We start from the raw sequence: 18,613 nt of genomic DNA, 5'->3' as shown, positions 1-18,613 counted from the left end.
AAGAGAAACAACAGAGGGTGAAGCCTCTGTATTAAACTTGGCCTGAAATCGAGCTTGACTCCTAAGCCATGCATGTTTGTGGCAAACTCTACAGCACAGCCAAGGCTAAGAGAACTGCGCTGAGATTTGGGAGACTACCGGTCACAGGACAGAGTTAATGGTGGCACCTCATTTAAGTACTACTGAAACAGGGGGCACATGGGTGACTCAGTCCATTAAGCATCCGCCTTCGGCTCAGGTCATGACCCTGGTGTCCCTGGAGAAAGCCTCACACTGGGCTCCCGGCTCAGCAAGGAGGCTGCTTCTCCCTCTCCCTGGGCCCCTCCCCTGACTAGTTCTCTCTCTTAAGTAAATAAAATCTTAAAAAAAAAAAACAAAAAACCCTATTGAAACAAAACAAAGAAATAAACACTCTTTGGAGGTATGTAACAGAATCCAGAGACTGTACAGTGCATCATGGTCACAATATTCAGGTTATAATCCAAAATTACTCAATAAACAAAGCTAAAAAAGAGATGAAAATCACAGAATGACTCTGAAGGGACCCAAATGCTAGAAACACAGACAAGGATGTAAAAGCAACGCTTACAAAGCGCTCATGCGGGCACCTGGGTGGCTCAGTCAGTTAAGTATCTGCCTTTGGCTCAGGTCATGTTCCTGGGGTCCTGGGATCGAGCCCCACGTCAGGTGCCCTGCTTGGCAGGAAGCCTGCTTCTCCCTCTGCCTCTGTCTGCCGCTCCCCCTGCTTGTGCTCTCTCTCTGCCAAATGAATAAATAAAATCTTAAAGAAAAAAGAAAGTGCTCATGGACATGAAGGAAGTACACCTGGCATGACATGCTACCTACTAAAACACCGGAATAAAAACTCGGAAGCAGAAACAATATCTGCGATTTAGAAATTCAAGGGACGGACTTAACTGAGTAATCAAATAACGGCAAATTTCCCGAATTTGGTGATAGAAATAAGTGTACCTTATCAAGGATCTTAGCAAACCTCCAGAAGAAACACGTGCAGAAAACCACACCTAGACACACCCAAGCCAAACTGCCCACGACCTTGAAAACAGCAGACAAAAGCAACCACTGGGCACAAAGAAGAAGAATTTGAACGCCCTGTAGCGAGCGAGCGACGCACCAGGAGCAGCCAAGGCAGAAGATAAGGAGGCCTCACCTGGGAAGGACAGCAGGGAAACTGGCAATCGAGGACGAGACACCCAGTGAGACACCCTCGGGAAGAATGATGAAATAAAGACAATGCCGGATCACCACGAAGAGGAACAAAGAATTTATTTGTCACACACCCTTTCAAGCAGAGCCAGCCGACACAGACTCTGAGAAAAGGTGGGATAAGTGCTGCGCAGGCTAAGGACAAAGGATCCCACTTGGAAACTGGATCTTCCAAAGGACTCTCCAACACTGGAAATGGTAAATATGTGGGTAAATTTTTAAAAAACCGTATCTCCTCTTAATTTCTTCAAAAATATGTCTGATAGTCTGGAGTGATGCAAAGCAAAAATGATAATTTTGTACTGCGGAATTTTTAGCATATGCAGATATACCACATAATGAAAACAATAACATAAAGCAGAAGGGTAATAAATGGAACTCTACAGTGGTCAGGTTTCACCGTTTTACATAAAGTGCTACATTATTAACTCTAAGTAGATGGTTTCTGTCTCCACAGCTAGAAGTGGGGACCCTTTAAAACCCTGGGACCGTGTCATATAATGCCTGGCACACAGCAGACACTTAATAAATATTGGCTTCTGTAGAAGTCAGTCTCCCGAGACTTTGATTACCAGGATTCAATTCAGGAGTCCGGCAGCCCCTGAGAAAGCAGAGAAAATCTAGTTTCCACAACAACGAACGTGAGACGTGGCGGCCAGCCACCCCCACAACCTGAGTTACAAAACAACCAGGACATTCATTCACTTCTGCTTGCAAAAGTGAGAGATCGGAGTTTCCAAAAGGAAGAAAGCAGGTCAAAAACTACCCTACAATAGGTAAATAAAAGAAGGAGGGAAGGAGGGAAAGAAGGAAGGAAGGAAGGAACTGGAGTAATCAGTATAAAATGCATGACTTAATCAAAAATACCCAATCATCCTAACAATGAGTATAGTAGAAGGAAACTTGGGGGATTCATAGTAAATATGTAAGGACGGGCAGAGGGAGTGAGGATGTGTAAAGCACATCTGAACCAGTAAGAGATCTCAGTTGCAGGGATTTCTGTTTTGTTACATTTTAAGAACTGGAGCTATGTATTTCCTCTTATACAGAACAAAGACCCATGTTATGTAAATGTGGCCGGTCCTGGGGTCTGGGGGCAGTTTGCATGAATATGCTGCTGGTGGCCACTCAGAGCCAGAGAACTAGCCTCCCTAGCGCCCCAAGTTGGTCCCACACTCTCTGACTGCAGCTCTGACCCCGGCCATGCGGCTACCTGACCTCAGAGTACAGACAGCTTGGGACATCATGTCCCCCTATGTGGCACAGGGAAGGTACATTAAGTATCACTAAGTCACAAAGTAGGCAAGTTCTTCCCACCCAATTCTCTAATGACATCAACAAAGTTGCCTTCTGGTGCTATTAAGTCAGTAAAACTGGCTCATCTTCCTTTTTAATACAGTGCAGACCTGACGCTCTGAAGCTTGGGCAGGCAGCTGTGTCTATCTAGAATTTAAGGTTATTTTATTATCTTATGATATTTCGGTTACATTTCATGTTGAGCAACTGATACAAGTTTTCCAAACCTGAAGTTTTCCAAAAAAGAAGTTATTGATACAAAGAAAAATATAGATGGTAAACAGATAAAGCAAAAACAGAAAAACTGAACTCAGAAATGACTGACTTCTGAAAAATAATGGATTAGTGTAATTCAAGGAAAATATTCCCACTAATGACATCATATTCATGTGCAAATAATAATGCCTTTTATTTCAAGTACTGAAAAATCTTTTTTTTTTTTCTTTTTTTGGTATAGGTAAACACTTTCTCTTGTGTGGATCAATATCCTGGCCCCTTTCAAAATTAGAAGATCCTACCTGAGGCTAAATTAATGAGATTATCATTGAGATTATTACTATTAACCTACAAATGATATATTAGATTTTTTTAAAACTATTTCATGAAAGCACCAGAGTTTATTAAAATGTACATGCAAGCTAGGATTGGCTCCCCTTTCCACAAAGTGAATGAAAGTAGCCAGCAGTATCTTCAATGTCACTTGTGAAGGCATTGGATCAGGTACTGTGGTTAATAACCTCTTCCCATGATGTTTTAATGCTTTTTTCATTAAGTCTTCCAAGACAAACTAAATAAAGCAACAGCTGATAAACTACATAGTAACAGAGCAGGAGTTCTCAGCCCCAGCACGACTGACATACTCATTCTGGGGCGGAGGCTGTGCGTCGTGAGATGTTCAGTGACAGTCCTGGCCTCATCTCGCTAGTTGCCAGGAGCTTCTTTTCCCACAGTTGTGACAATCAGAAACATCTCCAGACACTGCCACAAGTCCCCACTTGAGAACCACTGTAAAAGAGAAAGACTATCAGGAGTTACCACCTGAACAGCCCATGGTAAATCACTAGTCCCAGGAGGGGATGGGTCTGGGGTCAGTAGGAAAGATCTGGCCCACCTTTGCCTCTCTGAGCTCTCCCACTACTCCTTCTCCCCCTCACTGCCCTCTCCTCCAGCCACATGGTTCCTTGCTACTTCCCAAATACTCCAAGGGCCTTTGTACTGCAGGGTAATTCCCTCTGCCTGGAACTCTCCTCCCCAGGATGTCCTCTCTGAGAACCTCCTTCTCTTCTTTTTTTTTTTTTTTTTAAATTTTATTTATTTATTTGTCAGAGAAAGAGCAAGCACAAGCAGGAGGAGCAGCAGGCAGAGGGAAAATGCAGGCTGAGCAGGGAGCCTGATGCAGGACCCTGGGATCATGACCTGAGCCGAAGGCAGATGCTTAACCCAGTGAGCCCCCCAGGTGTCCTCTCCTTCTCCTCTTTAAGATCTGCTCATTCATCGGCTCCTTGAGCTCCTCCTTGACCACTGATTTTGAAACTAGCCTCCCACCTATACCCCACCCTGCCATGATCTACTTTTCTGTTTTTCCAGAGAAATTATCCCCTTATAACACATAAAGTGTTTACTTCCCATGTTTACTGTTTATCAGCTGGGTTCACTCTCCCATCCAACCCCCCAACCAAAAATTTTAACTCATTGATATGCCTGGCACACAGTAGGCACTCAGCTGAAGTTGCTGAATGAATAATAAAGATCCACCAAGCAAGCTTGCTGTGCCTGACAGTGGCAGCAGCACATAAAATGACTCCTGCTCTGATAAAAGAATTTTCTAGAATTTACATTTCTAGCCACTGCTAAGAGGGCATGTTGTCTGGTGAACTGTTCACAGGAACAAGAACTGAGGTCTACATGGTGATATCATGAGCAGTCGATTATTCTCAGACCCAACAAGTCCAGGTCACCCACAAACATCAGGAATCTCAAACTTTCAAGTTAGAAATGAAATATGAAGTAGCAGATAAATAATTCCTTGTTCAATTTTTTTCTCTGTGTTTTCTTATATTTAAATAAATAGTTGCCCACTCCATTCATGAAAGCTTAATGCAGAAAAGCAAAGTGTTCTTAAGAAAATAGCTTCTAATAGTAACTTCAAGCCTTCTTGGCTCAATTCAAAATCTAAAAACCAAGACTGACCCCGACTGCCTTGATCTGCCACCTCTGCCGTGACAGACTTCTGAGCCATGGCCACTCTCTGGGTTTCTGCCACACATCAGGTTCACTGGCAAGTTTACAGAGGACATCACTGACCCTTCACCAAAAATGAGTAAGAATTTAAAGCTAACAAAGACCAGTAGAGGAATGGCTTGGAAGGACTGCTAGTTTGCTACATCCGGGTGGGCAGCCTCTCCCATCATCTTATGCTCAGCACCCTGCGCACGTGCCCCCATGCCTCCATGCTTCCATGTGCTGCCATGCCTCCCTGAACTGTATGGCCAGTATCCCAGAGGCCCTGCTACAATCCAGGCAGAGGCTGTGGCTACCACATGCCCTGCGGAGGGCCAGGCCAAGTTTAATAACCCAGCTAATTAGCTAAAAGATATGCAGCTTACCTCTACCATCCAACCAAAACCAAAGTGGTTCTGCAGCAGTAGCCCTGAGCCCATACAACCCAGGATGAGATTGGTTCCTCTTTGACAATGTCCTGATCAATTAACAAAGAATCACATAATCTAGAATCCTTTAACCTGAGGTTAGGTAACTAAGTAAAAATTTTCAAAAATAAAATAAAACCCTATTCCTTAATTTAAAGTTCCACCAGAAAAACGTATTTCTAGAACCTACAACTCTGAGGAAAAAAAGGATTTATCCTCTTTTATGCTAACTCAAGGGTTATCTACTAAAAATAATGAACACTGCCAGTATATCCATCATTTAAAACAGTCTGGGGCATGAGATAAATGAGATGAGGAGGCTCTAGCGGAAACACAATGGATCCTTGAGCACTTGCCTGTGCGTTGATGCTTTTCACAAGACACCAATCTGTCTTAAAACAGGCTAAGCACGAATTAGTGTTTCAAGTATAATTGGTAGGTGTGCTTTACAGGTTCAAAGTACAGTACATATATTAAACAAAGAAAAGAAATGTTGCAGTCTGTTTTACATTAAGAAAAAGATCAAATGATCTAGTACCAAAACAAAAAGCATGTTAACAGCAAACCCACCTCAAACATATTTTCCTCCCATTGTGGTTAACTTCAAGTGACAAGAGTAAACCATAACTGAATATTCGACAGAGTATTGGTGATTCAGAGACAAGAAAAACATGGTCCGGGACTCCAAAGCTCCCCAGGGAACAAAGATCGTCACACACATAACAACCCACAATACTCAGGTGGCAAGAGCCATAGCATACAGGTATAAACAAACCGGGGAAAAAGCAGCTGTGTCTGGAAGAGGGAAGGGGAGACAGGAGATGCTTCCCTCCAACAATGATATTTGAACTGGACCTTGAACAGCAGGTAGGAATTCACCACAAGGGAAGACAGAAAAAATCTGGGAAAGGGAAAAAGAACATTCCAGATGAAGGGAAGAGAAAAGCAGAGAAAAGTATACTGAGTGTCTGCTGCCTTTGAGCAGTTCGGGGAAGTCAGAGATTTCACACAAAGCCACTAACCCCTGACTGAAGAGCCACACTCAAATTGGTTTTAAGTGGAAAGGTGAGAAAAAATAAACACAATAAAACATACCCAGTGAGCTACCGTTATTGGCCCAGACGTGAACAGAGGTAGAGATGGAGGCAGGATGTTAGAGCATGTCTATCCCAGCAAGCATTTTCATTAAGAATCCGTTCTCCAGGCATACCCAATATTTACGAGTCCCCATTCAACATGTCATCCTGTCACTATAAGTCTATGTGAGATATGCCACCCTGGGCCAGCCCACTTATCCATACAATCCAATATTCTGTCTCTGACACAGCACTAGGGGACACTGGTGGGGCACACATGATAGATGTGGCCCGCTTTGTCTATGTCCATCTCAAAACATCAGAATATTGGTTGGTGGTGACCAAGAAGGAGTTTAGCCTTATTTGCAAAATTCGTACTTTATAAAATCACAGAAGGATGTAACAATATAGAACTCACATAATTAATAATTTCATAGAGCTGCTCATTAGCCACTCTTCAATGAACAATTACTAACTCTTTGTAAGGCCTTACACGGTTTGGGGGGAACTACAGTAACTCATCCATTAGCGTGTTATTTCAAAGTGGCTTCATTCCTCTTGCTAATGGGCTTGTAAGTATGAATGCAGATTCCTCTATTGCAATTATTTCTACTAGCTAGACTAGACAAGCCTAGCCCATCTCAAAGATAAAGAATGTTCTTGATTCTTCCCTGGCTTTTGGGGGGAATCTGATCCCCGTACACTGCAGGTCCTTGTTGACTTAACTAAGTTTCAACAGCAAGTTGCACGAGCTAACTTTCTCTACATAAATGCCATTCTCTAACAAGACCCATGCTGATTTATTAGCTCTTGTATGAGCAGATCCGTCCAATGCATAATGTTTTATATTGCAAATCTTTGAGGGCTACTGATGGTTATTACCAGCACCACGCAATGGGCCGGCTGAAAAGACCAACTTAATTCATGAGCAGCCGTCCTTCCTACACCATGCATACATGGAAATTCCTCCTTGATTTGTGACTTTAATCATGGCTTCCAAAACCTGTCATTATTTACGACTCTGACTTTTACACTGACAGTCAACGGGAAACATTTACTCGGTTACCTGAGAGGAAAGAACTCTGCAGCTCAAAGCGGTTCGTGTGCTCCATTTTGATACGACACATCTCAATTTTCCTGCCGACTCACCAGGCTGGGGACAGAGCTAGAGGAGGTGGGAGTGACAGTGCTAGAGCTACACAGTATTAACGAACGCAAAGATAATACTTAAATATGCAGTGACTTCTCTAGCCAGACTTGAGGCAGATCTGAAAGGGAAAAAAGGTTGTAAAAGAAAACCAACAATCTTTGCGGTAAGTATATGTGCACATGGGTCTCCATTTTCCTAATGTTCAAAATATTTGAGACCATCAAGTGACAATGACCAACATGAAGTCCCTTCCTTATTGACCACCTTGCCCAACCTGCTAGGAGGGTTGCCCTCCTCCTTTATTTATTTTTTTAAACGATTTTACTTATTTATTGGAGAGACAGAGGTAGAGAGAGAGAGAGGGAAAACATGTGTGCGAGCAGGGGAGGAAGAAAGAGAGAGACTCTCAAGCCGACTCCACTCTGAGCACAGAGCTTGACACGGGACTCGATCTCACAACACTGAGGTCATGACCTGAGCTGAAACCAAGAGTCAGAAGCTTAATCAACTGCACCACCCAGGCCCCCTGCCCTCCTCCTTCTGGAAAGGAGCAAACTCTTCCATGGGTGCATCCTGCTCCAACCCAGTCTCATACAATCCAACCCCCATTGCCTTCTGCCCTCTCTTTCTGCTGTCATCTTTCCCTTTAGGGGGCACCTGGCTGGCTCAGTCGGGAGAACATGAGACTCTCGATCTTGAAGTCAGGAGTTTCAGCCCCAGGTTGGGTGCAGAGGTTACTTAAATTAATTAATTAAAAGCTTTAAAAAATAAAGTCAGTATGTCATCTTTCCCTTTCACTAACTCCCTCCCCTCAGTCCATGGTTATGTTCTCCTCTGTAACTTGATTTTAAAAAATCAGTACCTTTCAGAAAATCAAAGCATAACACTGTTCAGAAAAGTGTATAGATAACAATTGTCCCACCTGACAGATTTTCACAAACTGAACACACTGTTGTAGCTAGCATTCGGCTCAACAAAGAGAATTTTACCAGCATCTCCAAAAGCCCTTCAAGATCCCTTCTGCTCAGTATCCTACCCCAAGGGTGACCTTCAAACAGCCTGGATGACACCAGCTTTGTTTGTTCTTCTACTTCATATAAACAGAATCAGTCAGTATGTACCCTTTTGTGTCTGGCATCTTTCACTCATCATTACGTTTGTGAAGTTGGTCCACATTATTGGGTAGACTTGCAAACCATTCACCATTACAGCTGCACAGTTTTCCATTGTGTGAATGGAACCACAATTCATAATCCATTGTACTCACAATGGACATGTGGTTAGGCTCCAGTTTTCAACTACGAAGAATAGTGCTATTATTTGATGGGTGAAACAGATAAAGGGGATTAAGAATACAATTATCATGAAAAGCAGTTGAGTAATGTATAGAATTGTTCAATCGTTATATCATACAACTAAAACTAATATAACACTGTATGTTAATTATACTTCAATAAAAAATTTTAAAAACAAAAAGGAAATATAATAAATATAAATACATACACATGTTATATGCGATATATACATATGTGTATATACATGTATCTATATCTATGTTGATACAGATATAGATAGCATTTGGAGACAAAAAAATTAACTACAGAAGTACTAAGAGAATTTACCCTGAGCCCATAAAACAATGTCAGGTAATAGTACACAGTCAATACATAATTATTACTTGATTTTGCCCCCTAACTACTCAGAATGTCTGAAGTTTTCATCTATGGATAAAGTTAACAAGGCTCCGAGACCATAAAAGGTGCTCAAAGATTTAAAACAAACAAACAGGAGCGCCTGGGTGGGCTCAGTTGCTTGAGCATCTGCCTTCGGCTCAGTCATGAGGCCAGAGTCCTGAGATCAAGTCCCTCATTGAACTCCTTGCTCAGCAGGGAGTCTGCTGTTCCCTTGGCCTGCCGCTCCCCCTGCTTGTGCTCTGTCACGCTCTCTCTGTCTCTCTGACAAATAAATAAATAAAATTTTTTAATAAATAAAAAATAGAAACAAACAAACAAAAAGAATGGTGCTATTATGACCATGCCTTTTTGAGAATAATACGTTCACATCTTGTTGGGCATATAACCATGAAGAGAATTACTGAGCCATTCAAATCTTTTTTTTTTTTTAAGGTTTGCAGAGTTAATAAATATAAATAATGCAAATGTGTTCTGGGCTCTTCTATCCAAGACATGCAATTAACCTCAATCCTTCCAGCTGCTTCTCCTTGAAAGGGTCTGCTTTCCTCTGCTGTGGGCTCACATGAAGTGACCATTCCCAAAAGTATCCAATTACCAGCCAGTGCCCAGAATACAGGAGGTACTCAATAAACAAGCCCTGAGCTCGTGGACTGTGAGTGACACTGTAGTCCATGTAACTCCTAATGCCTTCCCAGCTAATCCTGGTCTGGCTTCTGCTCCTCGGCTGCCGTGGAAGAGCCCTCCCAAAGCTCCCTGAAGACCTCCTACCTACCAAAGCCCGTGGCCTGTCTTCAGGATTCATTCTCCCTAACCCTTCAGTGGCAAGTGGCAGGAACAATCACCCCAAACAAAACCTTGGCTTCAAGGGTCCCCTGGCGTCTTACCTCTGGGATGTTTGTTCTCCAGGCCTCGCTACTAGAAGCTTCTGCTGCTGGGGGCTCCAGCCTTCACCTTCTTTTCCTGCAACACCCTCCAAGCTGCTCTTATCCATTCCCCTGGCTTCGACTTCCATCCACCACTAATGACTCCCTCCAGTCCTAACTCTGCTCTAGAGCCCTACAAGGGGGCTTTTCGGTGGCCTCCTGGACTGTGCCCCCAGGATCTCCTAAACACGCCGCAAAAGCAACTGTCCAGATGGAAAGCATGACCTCCTTGCATACTGCCTGGAGTCGGTGCGCACTTCTGCGTGTCTGTCACGTGCCGCTCAGCAGGCTAGACCCGGGTGGGCCAAGATGGGGAAGACCGGGTCTGATGGACCAGAGCAGGCCTCTGGCCACGCCTGGCTTAAATGCTGCCACAGGGCTCGGGGAGGAGGAGGAGGAGAGGAACCTGGCCTAGCCTGGGTGGCGGGAAGCAGAAGTGCTGCCGCAGAGTCTGTATCTGAGTTGACCCTTCCCTGCCGGAACTAGCTCTAGCCCCCACTTGCTGCTCTGACACCTGCCTCCTCCACTGAGATCCCACTGCCCTTGTCTGGGTCCCTGGAACACAACACTTTTTCCATCCCTGGCTTGTTTCTCCATAGTCGGCCCTCTACAATGTAACTCGGCTCCAGTACTCCCCTGATTCGAATCCTCCAGTGGCACCCCATGGGCTCCCTGAACAAAAGGCAAACCCCTTATCCTGTGAGGGGCTGAAGGCCACACGTGGTAGCCGGCCCCCACCCCCCACTGCTCTAACTTCTGTGTCTAACTCACTGTGCTCCCTCCCGATGCACGGGTCCTGGACAACGATGAGCCCCTCCAGCCTCAGAGTCTGTGCCCCTTACTGTCTGCCAGGCCCAGAGGCTTTCTCCAGCTCCGAGGAGGAACATCTCTATCTTGTCAAACCTCAGAGCGCTTCTCAGAGCTCTAGAGAAGCCTTCTCTGGCCACCGGGTAGAACAGCAACTCCATCCCGCCAACAGCCCTGCCTGGACCTTCTGATCACACTCACCGGTCACGCGTCCCGCACCACACCCACCACTCCTGAACTTAGCTCACTCATTTGTGTTGGCTTCTTAATGGCTGTCTCCGCCACTGGACTGACAGCTCCATGAGAGTCTAAATCAGATTTGTCTCATTCCCCTCTGTGTCCATAAGGCCCAGTGTGGTGCCTGGGACTTAGTAGGTCCTGAATAATTTGTTACTCATGTCCACCAACAGATGGAGAAAATGAATGGCAAGTCTGCCAAGGCACGGTGGCAAAGTACAAATTCTGCAGCCAGACTCCCGGGTTTGACTTTCACAAGCTGCATTGTTCGGGGCAAGTTCCTTAGACTTTCTGTGCCCCTTGGGAGCCTTGCTTGGCAACAAATAAAGTTAAAAATACCTGCTGCATAAGATATTTGTAGTTAAATACTACAAGCGCTCACAGCAGAGCTTGGCACAGTATCAGCCCTAACTAAATGGCAGTTCTTGTACCACTGCCTGGGTTACCTAAAACCTAAGTCCCAGCAACACATCGAGGGACTCCCTACCACCTCTCAGGGGAGTCTAAACCCCATTATGGGAAGACAGGTGCTTACTCTTCACGGGTGGGCCCCCCATCTACCCGCACGGTCTCTCCCACTCCTTGGCCCTGCATACCCCTGGCACCCAAGTCCCCAACCTTCTCATCACATAACCACTTCTACACACGTGGGCCCTCTCCCTGGCATGCCCCCCGCCTTCCTTGGCCTGACCCAACTCGAAGGCCACCTCCCCTCCTAACCCTGGTAGCCACGTGGCTCTGTCTTGCCGCTCCGCTTCCTGGAGCCCCGAGCAGGCTGCCTTCTGCACCACCTCTAGTGTGCACCTCCCCATCAGGCAGGTGCATCCTGGGATGGAGCCCAGGGCTTCTTCAGCCCCCTGTCCTTGGCACCTCCTGCAGGCCAGCCCCTGGAAGGGACTGGAGAGACACCTGTTACCGGATGAATGACTTTCCAAACATGGAAAGCAACCACTTGCCCTCATCTTACTTTTTTCCCATCAGGGTTCGAATTAAGTGTATTGAGTGTCAAAACCACTTTCTTTTATTACCTAGGTTTTGTTGCAAATTTTCTGTTTAAAAGATCTTACTTTGGGGCACCTGGGTGGCTCAGTCAGTTAAGCAACTGCCTTCAGCTCAGGTCGGGGTCCTGGGATCAAGCCCCACATCAGGCTCCCTGCTCAGTGGGGAATCCACTTCTCCCTCTCCCTCTGCCCCCAGCCCGGTTGTGCATGGTCATTCTCTCTCAAATAAATAAAATCTTTAAAAAATCATAAGTAGATAAATAAATGCCTTATTTATTTGTCGGGCGCCTGGCTGGCTCAGTCAATAGAGCAGGCAACTCAATCTCAGGGTCATGAGTTCAAGCCCCACATTGGGCGTGGAGCCTACCTAAGGTAATTAATTAATTAACTAATTAAAAATAAAAATAAAATAAAAAGATCTTAATTTGTGATGTAGAAAGCCATTTAAAACGCTCTTTTTAACCAGAGACAATTTCAGGGAATCTCTGATGTTCATCTGTTTTGTCTCATAGGAAAATACAGAGCAACAAAAGTAAAATACATTATAATGATCAGAGAGGGGAAGCAAAGTTGCTTCTGGGTCCACCACTCTGACTCTTTCATTCCTTGCCACCTCACCGTGCTGGGAGGACAGAGATACATGTTTTCATTCCCAACATACGACAGGATAAATGAGACACAAACTTTGACCAATATGTCAAGGGTTACTTAACAAAACAGAGGTGATGCTAGCAAAAAGCTCAGCCCTTCAAACTGAACCCAGTGGGAAAGACAGCCTATAAGGTTGGCTCAGCTAATAGACAAACTTAGAGGCTCTGACAGAATGAAGTCAAGTTTGATTTAGAACAGGGGTTGGCTAACTATGGCCCGTGGACCATATCCAGCCTACTGCCTGTGCTTGTAAATAAAGTTTTATTAGAAAACAGCCATACCCATTCATTTATGTATGTCTGTGGGTGCTTCCAGACTACAACAGCAGACTTGACTGGCTGCATCAGCCCTTCTAGCCCACAAAGCCTAAAATGTTTATTATCTGATCCTTATTGGGGTGGGGGGGGGAGAATGTGCCCATCTCTGATTTAGAGAATAATGCGATATTGGGATTTTTTTTTCCATTTCCCAAGTATTAGCATACTCAAGTTCCTGTTCCTATTCAAGCCAGTTCACTTAAGGGGGGAGAGAGATTGCTGTTGTTGTTTTTAATTGACAATCTTCGATTCAAGTTTATCTTATAGTTCAGAGAAAAAGCTCAATGGTTTGGTTTTGGGCTCAAATTAATATAGCTTCTCCACTTTGGGGGCACACAGCCTGGCTGTGATCCATGAACAGAACATTTTTAGAAACTTGGAACAAAGCAGGCAGGTGAAATGGAATGCCTTCTGCTCAGGAGGGTGTCTTTCATTCCAGCTTAACCGTATACCCTGCCCCTTCCAGCTCAAGGTCGGAAGAGTCTGTATTCCTCCACCCCAGCTAACCCTATTTTCTATGGAAGTTCAGATTATCACTGGCTGGCAGCTAGGCTTTCTTATCAATAGAAGTATGCCCTCTTCCAACTTCTTTCATAGATACCTCTTAAAAACGAAACATTCGAAAACAATTTATTCCCTAAATGCTAACATATTCTACCCATCTGTCTTTGGAAGCTAGATGCACCCTCCAATAATGCTGCAGGGACTTCGGAACTGGGATCCAGCTCTCCAACTCTTTGTACAGATACTGGATCACATATGAAACTTTTACCTCCTTTTTCAAACACTCCGTATTACGGAAATTTCCAAGCACATGCAAAAACAGAGAGAACGGTAAAATCCCCATGTCCCCAACAGCCAGCCTCAATAAGTCTCAATACTCTGCCTTTCCCCCCCATTAATCCTTCTTCCCAACTTTGTGTTTGTTTATTGTTCGTTGCAAAATCTGAAAGCAGATCTCCCTCGTCAAATCACTTCACCCATAAATGCTTGTTTGTTCCTGTTAGGTGAGGCCCCTCCCCTTTGAACAAAGCTGTTACCACTGTCACATCTGACAAAGTTCCTAAGAATTCTTTTTTTTTTTATTTTTTTAGTTCCTAAGAATTTTTAACATTTAACTTAACATCTACTACCCAGGCCAAGCTCAATTTCCCCCACTGTTGCCATCACGTCTTATTAAAGCTGGTTTGTTCAGCTAAGAGCCCAAGGATGACCACAAAGTATTTTGGTGATCAATCATTTAGGTGTCTTCTCATCCATGACAGATCACCCTCATTCTTGTTTTCAACTACCACCGGCATATGCTTAGATGCTAAATGGCCAAGCAAACCTCACCAAGGGCAGCATCTCTTAGGGCCGCACCTGCTATAAGCAAACGCATAGGCCCCATAAGCACAGATTCACACAGCTCTACTTTCCAGCGCAATCCGCCACGGGGACCAATACGCCAGGCTACCCCACACACTTTCTGTTCTCAAGAGAAGGAATTTAGCAATCTAATTCTCGAAAATTAAATCTTTTCTGTGCTGGATGGCCTGAAGACTACGAATGGTTTAAAAAAAAAAAAAAAACAAGGCATACATTCATTAAAGCTTTTTTTTTAAGTCAGCCAAATTTAATCAAGAATCACAAAGTAAATCAGACAAGCCTTGTAATCCATTATTGTTACGAGTAACAACATTAATTAAACACCTAGCTCAAATAGGACAATTGGGTTATAAAAAGGATGACCTGTGTCCCTGCCCAAAGCGACTTACAGCCTAAATGAAGCAGTTATCACATCACTTACACAAAACACCCACGGAAGACGAGACCTAAAACCACCCAAACTGACATCCACACCCCCACCATTAGGTTAAGAATATTGGTGAGGCTGATCCGGGTGGCAGACAAGAAAACAAGAGTCAAAAGGAAGAGTATGACTGCTAGTTCTATCATTTCTGAGCCACACTAGGTAAGTTACTGAATCTCTCTGATTCTCAGTTTTATCATTTGTAAAATCGGAATAATCTCACCTACCTCACAGAGCAGCCATAAACACTGAATCAGAAAATCCTACATGAAAGCCCACACTAGTAATGATGATGAAAATAATAAATTCAATTGACTCTAAGATTCTTTACGCCAGGCACTAAGCTAAAATGTGGTATGTGTACTACCTCATCTAACCCCATCAGTTTTATGAGGCATCTCTTATTCTCATGTAACCTTCCAGACGAAAAAACTGAACAGAATGAGTGGGGGACTGATCTGCTTGTCTCATAAGACACAGCTAAAGGCAGGAAGTGGGTCACAGGACCTCAGGGTTCTGGCTGTCAATCATGGCATAATAATGCCTCCCAAGTGCCACCACAGTAAGGAGTAAAGGTGGGACCCAAGGAGTCTGGTGGGGGTGGGGAACAGGCCCTCCTATATAGCTATTAAATCAATTATATTGTAAAGTCATTATTTGTATTACATTGTCAAGTACAGCACCTCGTAGCTCCCATCCCTGCTCAAACAGGAAGCCCCACAAGACTCCCAAAGATGCAATCCCAAGGCATGGGTAGAGTCAGAGCCATAATGGTGGCTTCCTTCCTTGTTGGGGCAAGTCTTCAGCCGTCTGCTACAGGGTATTTAATGCCTTCTCTATTATGAGAAGACACCCAATACTTGGGTATCAAACACCCAATACTTGTTCAAACAAGGCCAAAGTAAAATCAATTATTTTTACCTATAGACTCTCTTACTTTCTTTTAGTACATACATACAAAAAAGACTGAAGAAAGCCAGCCACCAGGAAAAAGCTCCAATTGCCATGACGGTTTGAGAAGGCCAACCAAGCCAAGTCGCAAAGGTATTTGGACAAGAACTGAGGTCCCGGCCAACAGTCCCATCAGAACTCCTGTGCATGAAGCCATCTTGGACCTTCTCACCTTCCCAGAGTTCAAATGCGAACACATGAAGCTTCTCTATCACCCAGGCAACCCACAGAATTGTTAGCAATAAAATACTCTTCGTTTGGGAGCACCTCAGTGGCTCAGTCGGTTAAGCGGCCGACTCTTGATTTGGGCTCAGGTCATGATCTCAGGGTCGTGAGATCGAGCCCTCCTCAGACTCCCTGCTCTCTGCCAGTCTGCTTGAGATTCTCTCTCTTCCTTTCCCTCTGCCCCTCTTCCCACTCATCCTCTCTCTCTCTCTCTAAATAAATGAATAAAATCTTTAAAAAATAATAAATAATAATAATAAAATGCTGTTGGTTTAAGCCACTAAGTTTTGGGGTAATGTGTTAAATAACTAAAACAGCCAGCAATCTGCCTTTCCCAACAGGCCAAATATCAAATCTATGCATAGAAGTACACTGATGTTTACCAGTGGAAATGCTACATTCCTTCCATTCAAGGATGTCCATTGGCTGAAACACTTATCTCTGTAAACCCAGGGTCATACAGGACCTGACTCAACAGAGTTACATAAATATGAATAATGATCACATTGGTAACAACAGCAACGGCAGCTAATGTTTACCGAGTATTTGCGTACAGAGAGCCTCACTCTAAACCTTTAATTCACTTAACCTTCACTAAAACCTTTGAGGTGGAACACTATTGTGCCCATTTTGCAGATGAGGCCACCAAGGCTCAAAGTGGTACAGTGACTGATCCAAGATCACACGGCCAGTAAAGAGTTACACAGGACCTCCTTGACTTTCTGGCCACCTAGCTCCTAACCACTGGCTTTACTACCCCTTCAAGCGCCATCCTACTTTAATAATGTTGCTTCCTTCTAAAGGAGGCAGTGTCTACAAAGACTTTAAAACTGTGCCTGACCCGCGAGGCAGTGTCTACAAAGACTTTAAAACTGTGCCTGACCCGCGGCAAGTTTTCGATAAACATCAGCTCTCATGATGAGGAACCTGCAGACAGGGAAGGAAAGAGGAGAGCAAGCCTTGATCAAGGTAGCTGTTTTGATGGTTGTACAGGCCTCCTTCACAAGCAAGCATCCCAGGGTTTGGTCATTTTCTGTGAACAAGTCTGCTCTCTGCCTGACCGTGAACCCCTAGAAAGCTGCCCCTGTTTCTGGTTCGTCTTTGTAGATCTGGGCCGCTGTACTTGACCTGGCCCAGAACAAGTAGGTGCTCAAGAAACGAATGGAAAGGAAATGCTTCATTTACCACAAAAGCGAATTTGCACTTACAGGATGACACCTCCCTGAGCCAGCAGTCCTTAAAGTGACCCCAAAGAAAAAGAAAGGGCAGGAAGGGACAAGTTAAGGAGAACCACCCAAGGAATGCCGGCCCCAAAGGGCTCCTTGGGATGAGAGATGGAGCTGGGCTTGTGGCCAGAACACATGAGGAGTCCACAAGGAGAGCCGTACCTCCCAAACTCCAAAACTCCCCTCACTCTAAAAAGTCCCACGGAAAAAGTGGAGACCCCAGGTCGAAGTCACCCCCAACCCCGCGGGGGCCGTGCCTCTTCCCGCCCTGAATCACCACGACTCGGGATGAACCCTCCTACCCCTCCCCGGCCACCGCGTGAGCAGGAGGAGGAAGAGAAAGAAAGTGACCGGAAGTCAGAAGTTTCCTAACAACGACCAAAATCCTCCCCCGGGAGGGGAGGGCTCCCCGTCCTTGGCCCGCCCCGCCCAGTGAGGAGGGACTGCCACAAGTGCATCCAGGCAGTTGGGGGCCCCCGCTCTTCTGTCCCAGCAAGGAGGGCCTGGCCTGTAGCTCCCCCCGGGCGTCCCGTGCACCCCGAATTCTGTGAGAGCTTCCCAGGGAGGGGCAGGGGCGCCCCAACTGTTACTTACAATCATCTAAGTCATCATGCAAGTCCACAAAGTACAGAGGGATTTCTGAAAACCAAGAAACACACAGGAGTTACACGCAAGGAGAGGACCGCGGCAGGCGGGCTCAGGGGCGGGCGGGGGTCCCCAGGCCTTGAGGAGTGGTCTCGGCTCGGGGGGGTGGGGGGGGCGGGGAAGGGTCCGCCTCTGCGCCCAGGGAACCAACCCCACTCACCCGCCATCTTGGGATGGGCCAGGAGGCGGGGTCCGCGCGGGAGGGCGGGGCCGGTGGGTGTGAGGCGGGGCCTCAGGCTCCTATCCCCGCCCCCTGGGCCGGCCCCTCCCCGCCAGCCTCTCGGCGCCGGCCGGGCCCCGCCCTCGCGGCGAAGGTGGCTGCCGAGGTGGGCGGGGAGGTCAGGTGACCCGGCCGGCGTCTCAAGATGGCGGCGGTATCGGCGCCCGAGAGGCCGAGGCACTATCCCGGCTGCTGAGGCGGGCCCCGCGCAGCTGGCAGCGGACGGGCCGGGCCGAGGGCTGGCGAGCGGACGGCCGCCGCCCCTGCGCGCTCCGCGGCCGGGGCTGAGCCGTGCGGCGGCGGCGCCGGGGGATGCTCGAGCTGGGCCCGGCCTCTCCCTCAACTTAGGGCGGCGGCGGGCCCGCGCCCCTGGCTCCCGGGCCATGGCGCTGAGGGAGCTCAAAGTGTGCCTGCTGGGGGTGAGTGGCGGTGGGTCGGCCGCGGGGGGGCCGCGGGGGGGCCGGGTAGGCCGGGGACCCAAGCGTGCCCAAGTCCTCTGCGCCCCTTCCCCCAGCCTCGGTGCAGGA

The 18,613-nt window shown here is 46.2% G+C and overlaps 2 protein-coding genes across 2 annotated transcripts in view; one reads left to right on the top strand and one right to left on the bottom strand.

Annotated features, from left to right (window-relative positions):
- LOC116880098 (serine/threonine-protein phosphatase 4 regulatory subunit 1-like) overlaps positions 1–18,101 on the bottom strand; it is a 79,878-nt gene extending 61,777 nt beyond the window's left edge. Inside the window, exons 1-2 of the mRNA XM_032878907.1 lie at positions 18,027–18,101; positions 17,816–17,860 (exon numbers count right to left, since the gene is read on the bottom strand). Of these exons, the coding sequence (XP_032734798.1) occupies positions 17,816–17,860; positions 18,027–18,033 (52 nt within the window). The 5' untranslated portion in view covers positions 18,034–18,101. The remainder of the gene's footprint in view (positions 1–17,815; positions 17,861–18,026) is intronic.
- A 108-nt stretch (positions 18,102–18,209) lies between these two features.
- Positions 18,210–18,613, top strand: part of RAB22A (RAB22A, member RAS oncogene family) — a 50,522-nt gene continuing 50,118 nt past the window's right edge. The window contains exon 1 of the mRNA XM_032878906.1: positions 18,210–18,505. Coding sequence (XP_032734797.1) covers positions 18,470–18,505 — 36 coding nt within the window. The 5' untranslated portion in view covers positions 18,210–18,469. The remainder of the gene's footprint in view (positions 18,506–18,613) is intronic.

Source organism: Lontra canadensis, unplaced genomic scaffold (genome assembly GCF_010015895.1).
Source record: "Lontra canadensis isolate GAN:19392208 unplaced genomic scaffold, GSC_riverotter_1.0 scaffold65, whole genome shotgun sequence".
In the NCBI taxonomy this organism is placed as follows: domain Eukaryota; kingdom Metazoa; phylum Chordata; class Mammalia; order Carnivora; family Mustelidae; genus Lontra; species Lontra canadensis.
The sequence above is the reverse complement of the archived record's forward strand: the minus strand, read 5'-3'. Positions and strand labels throughout refer to the sequence as shown.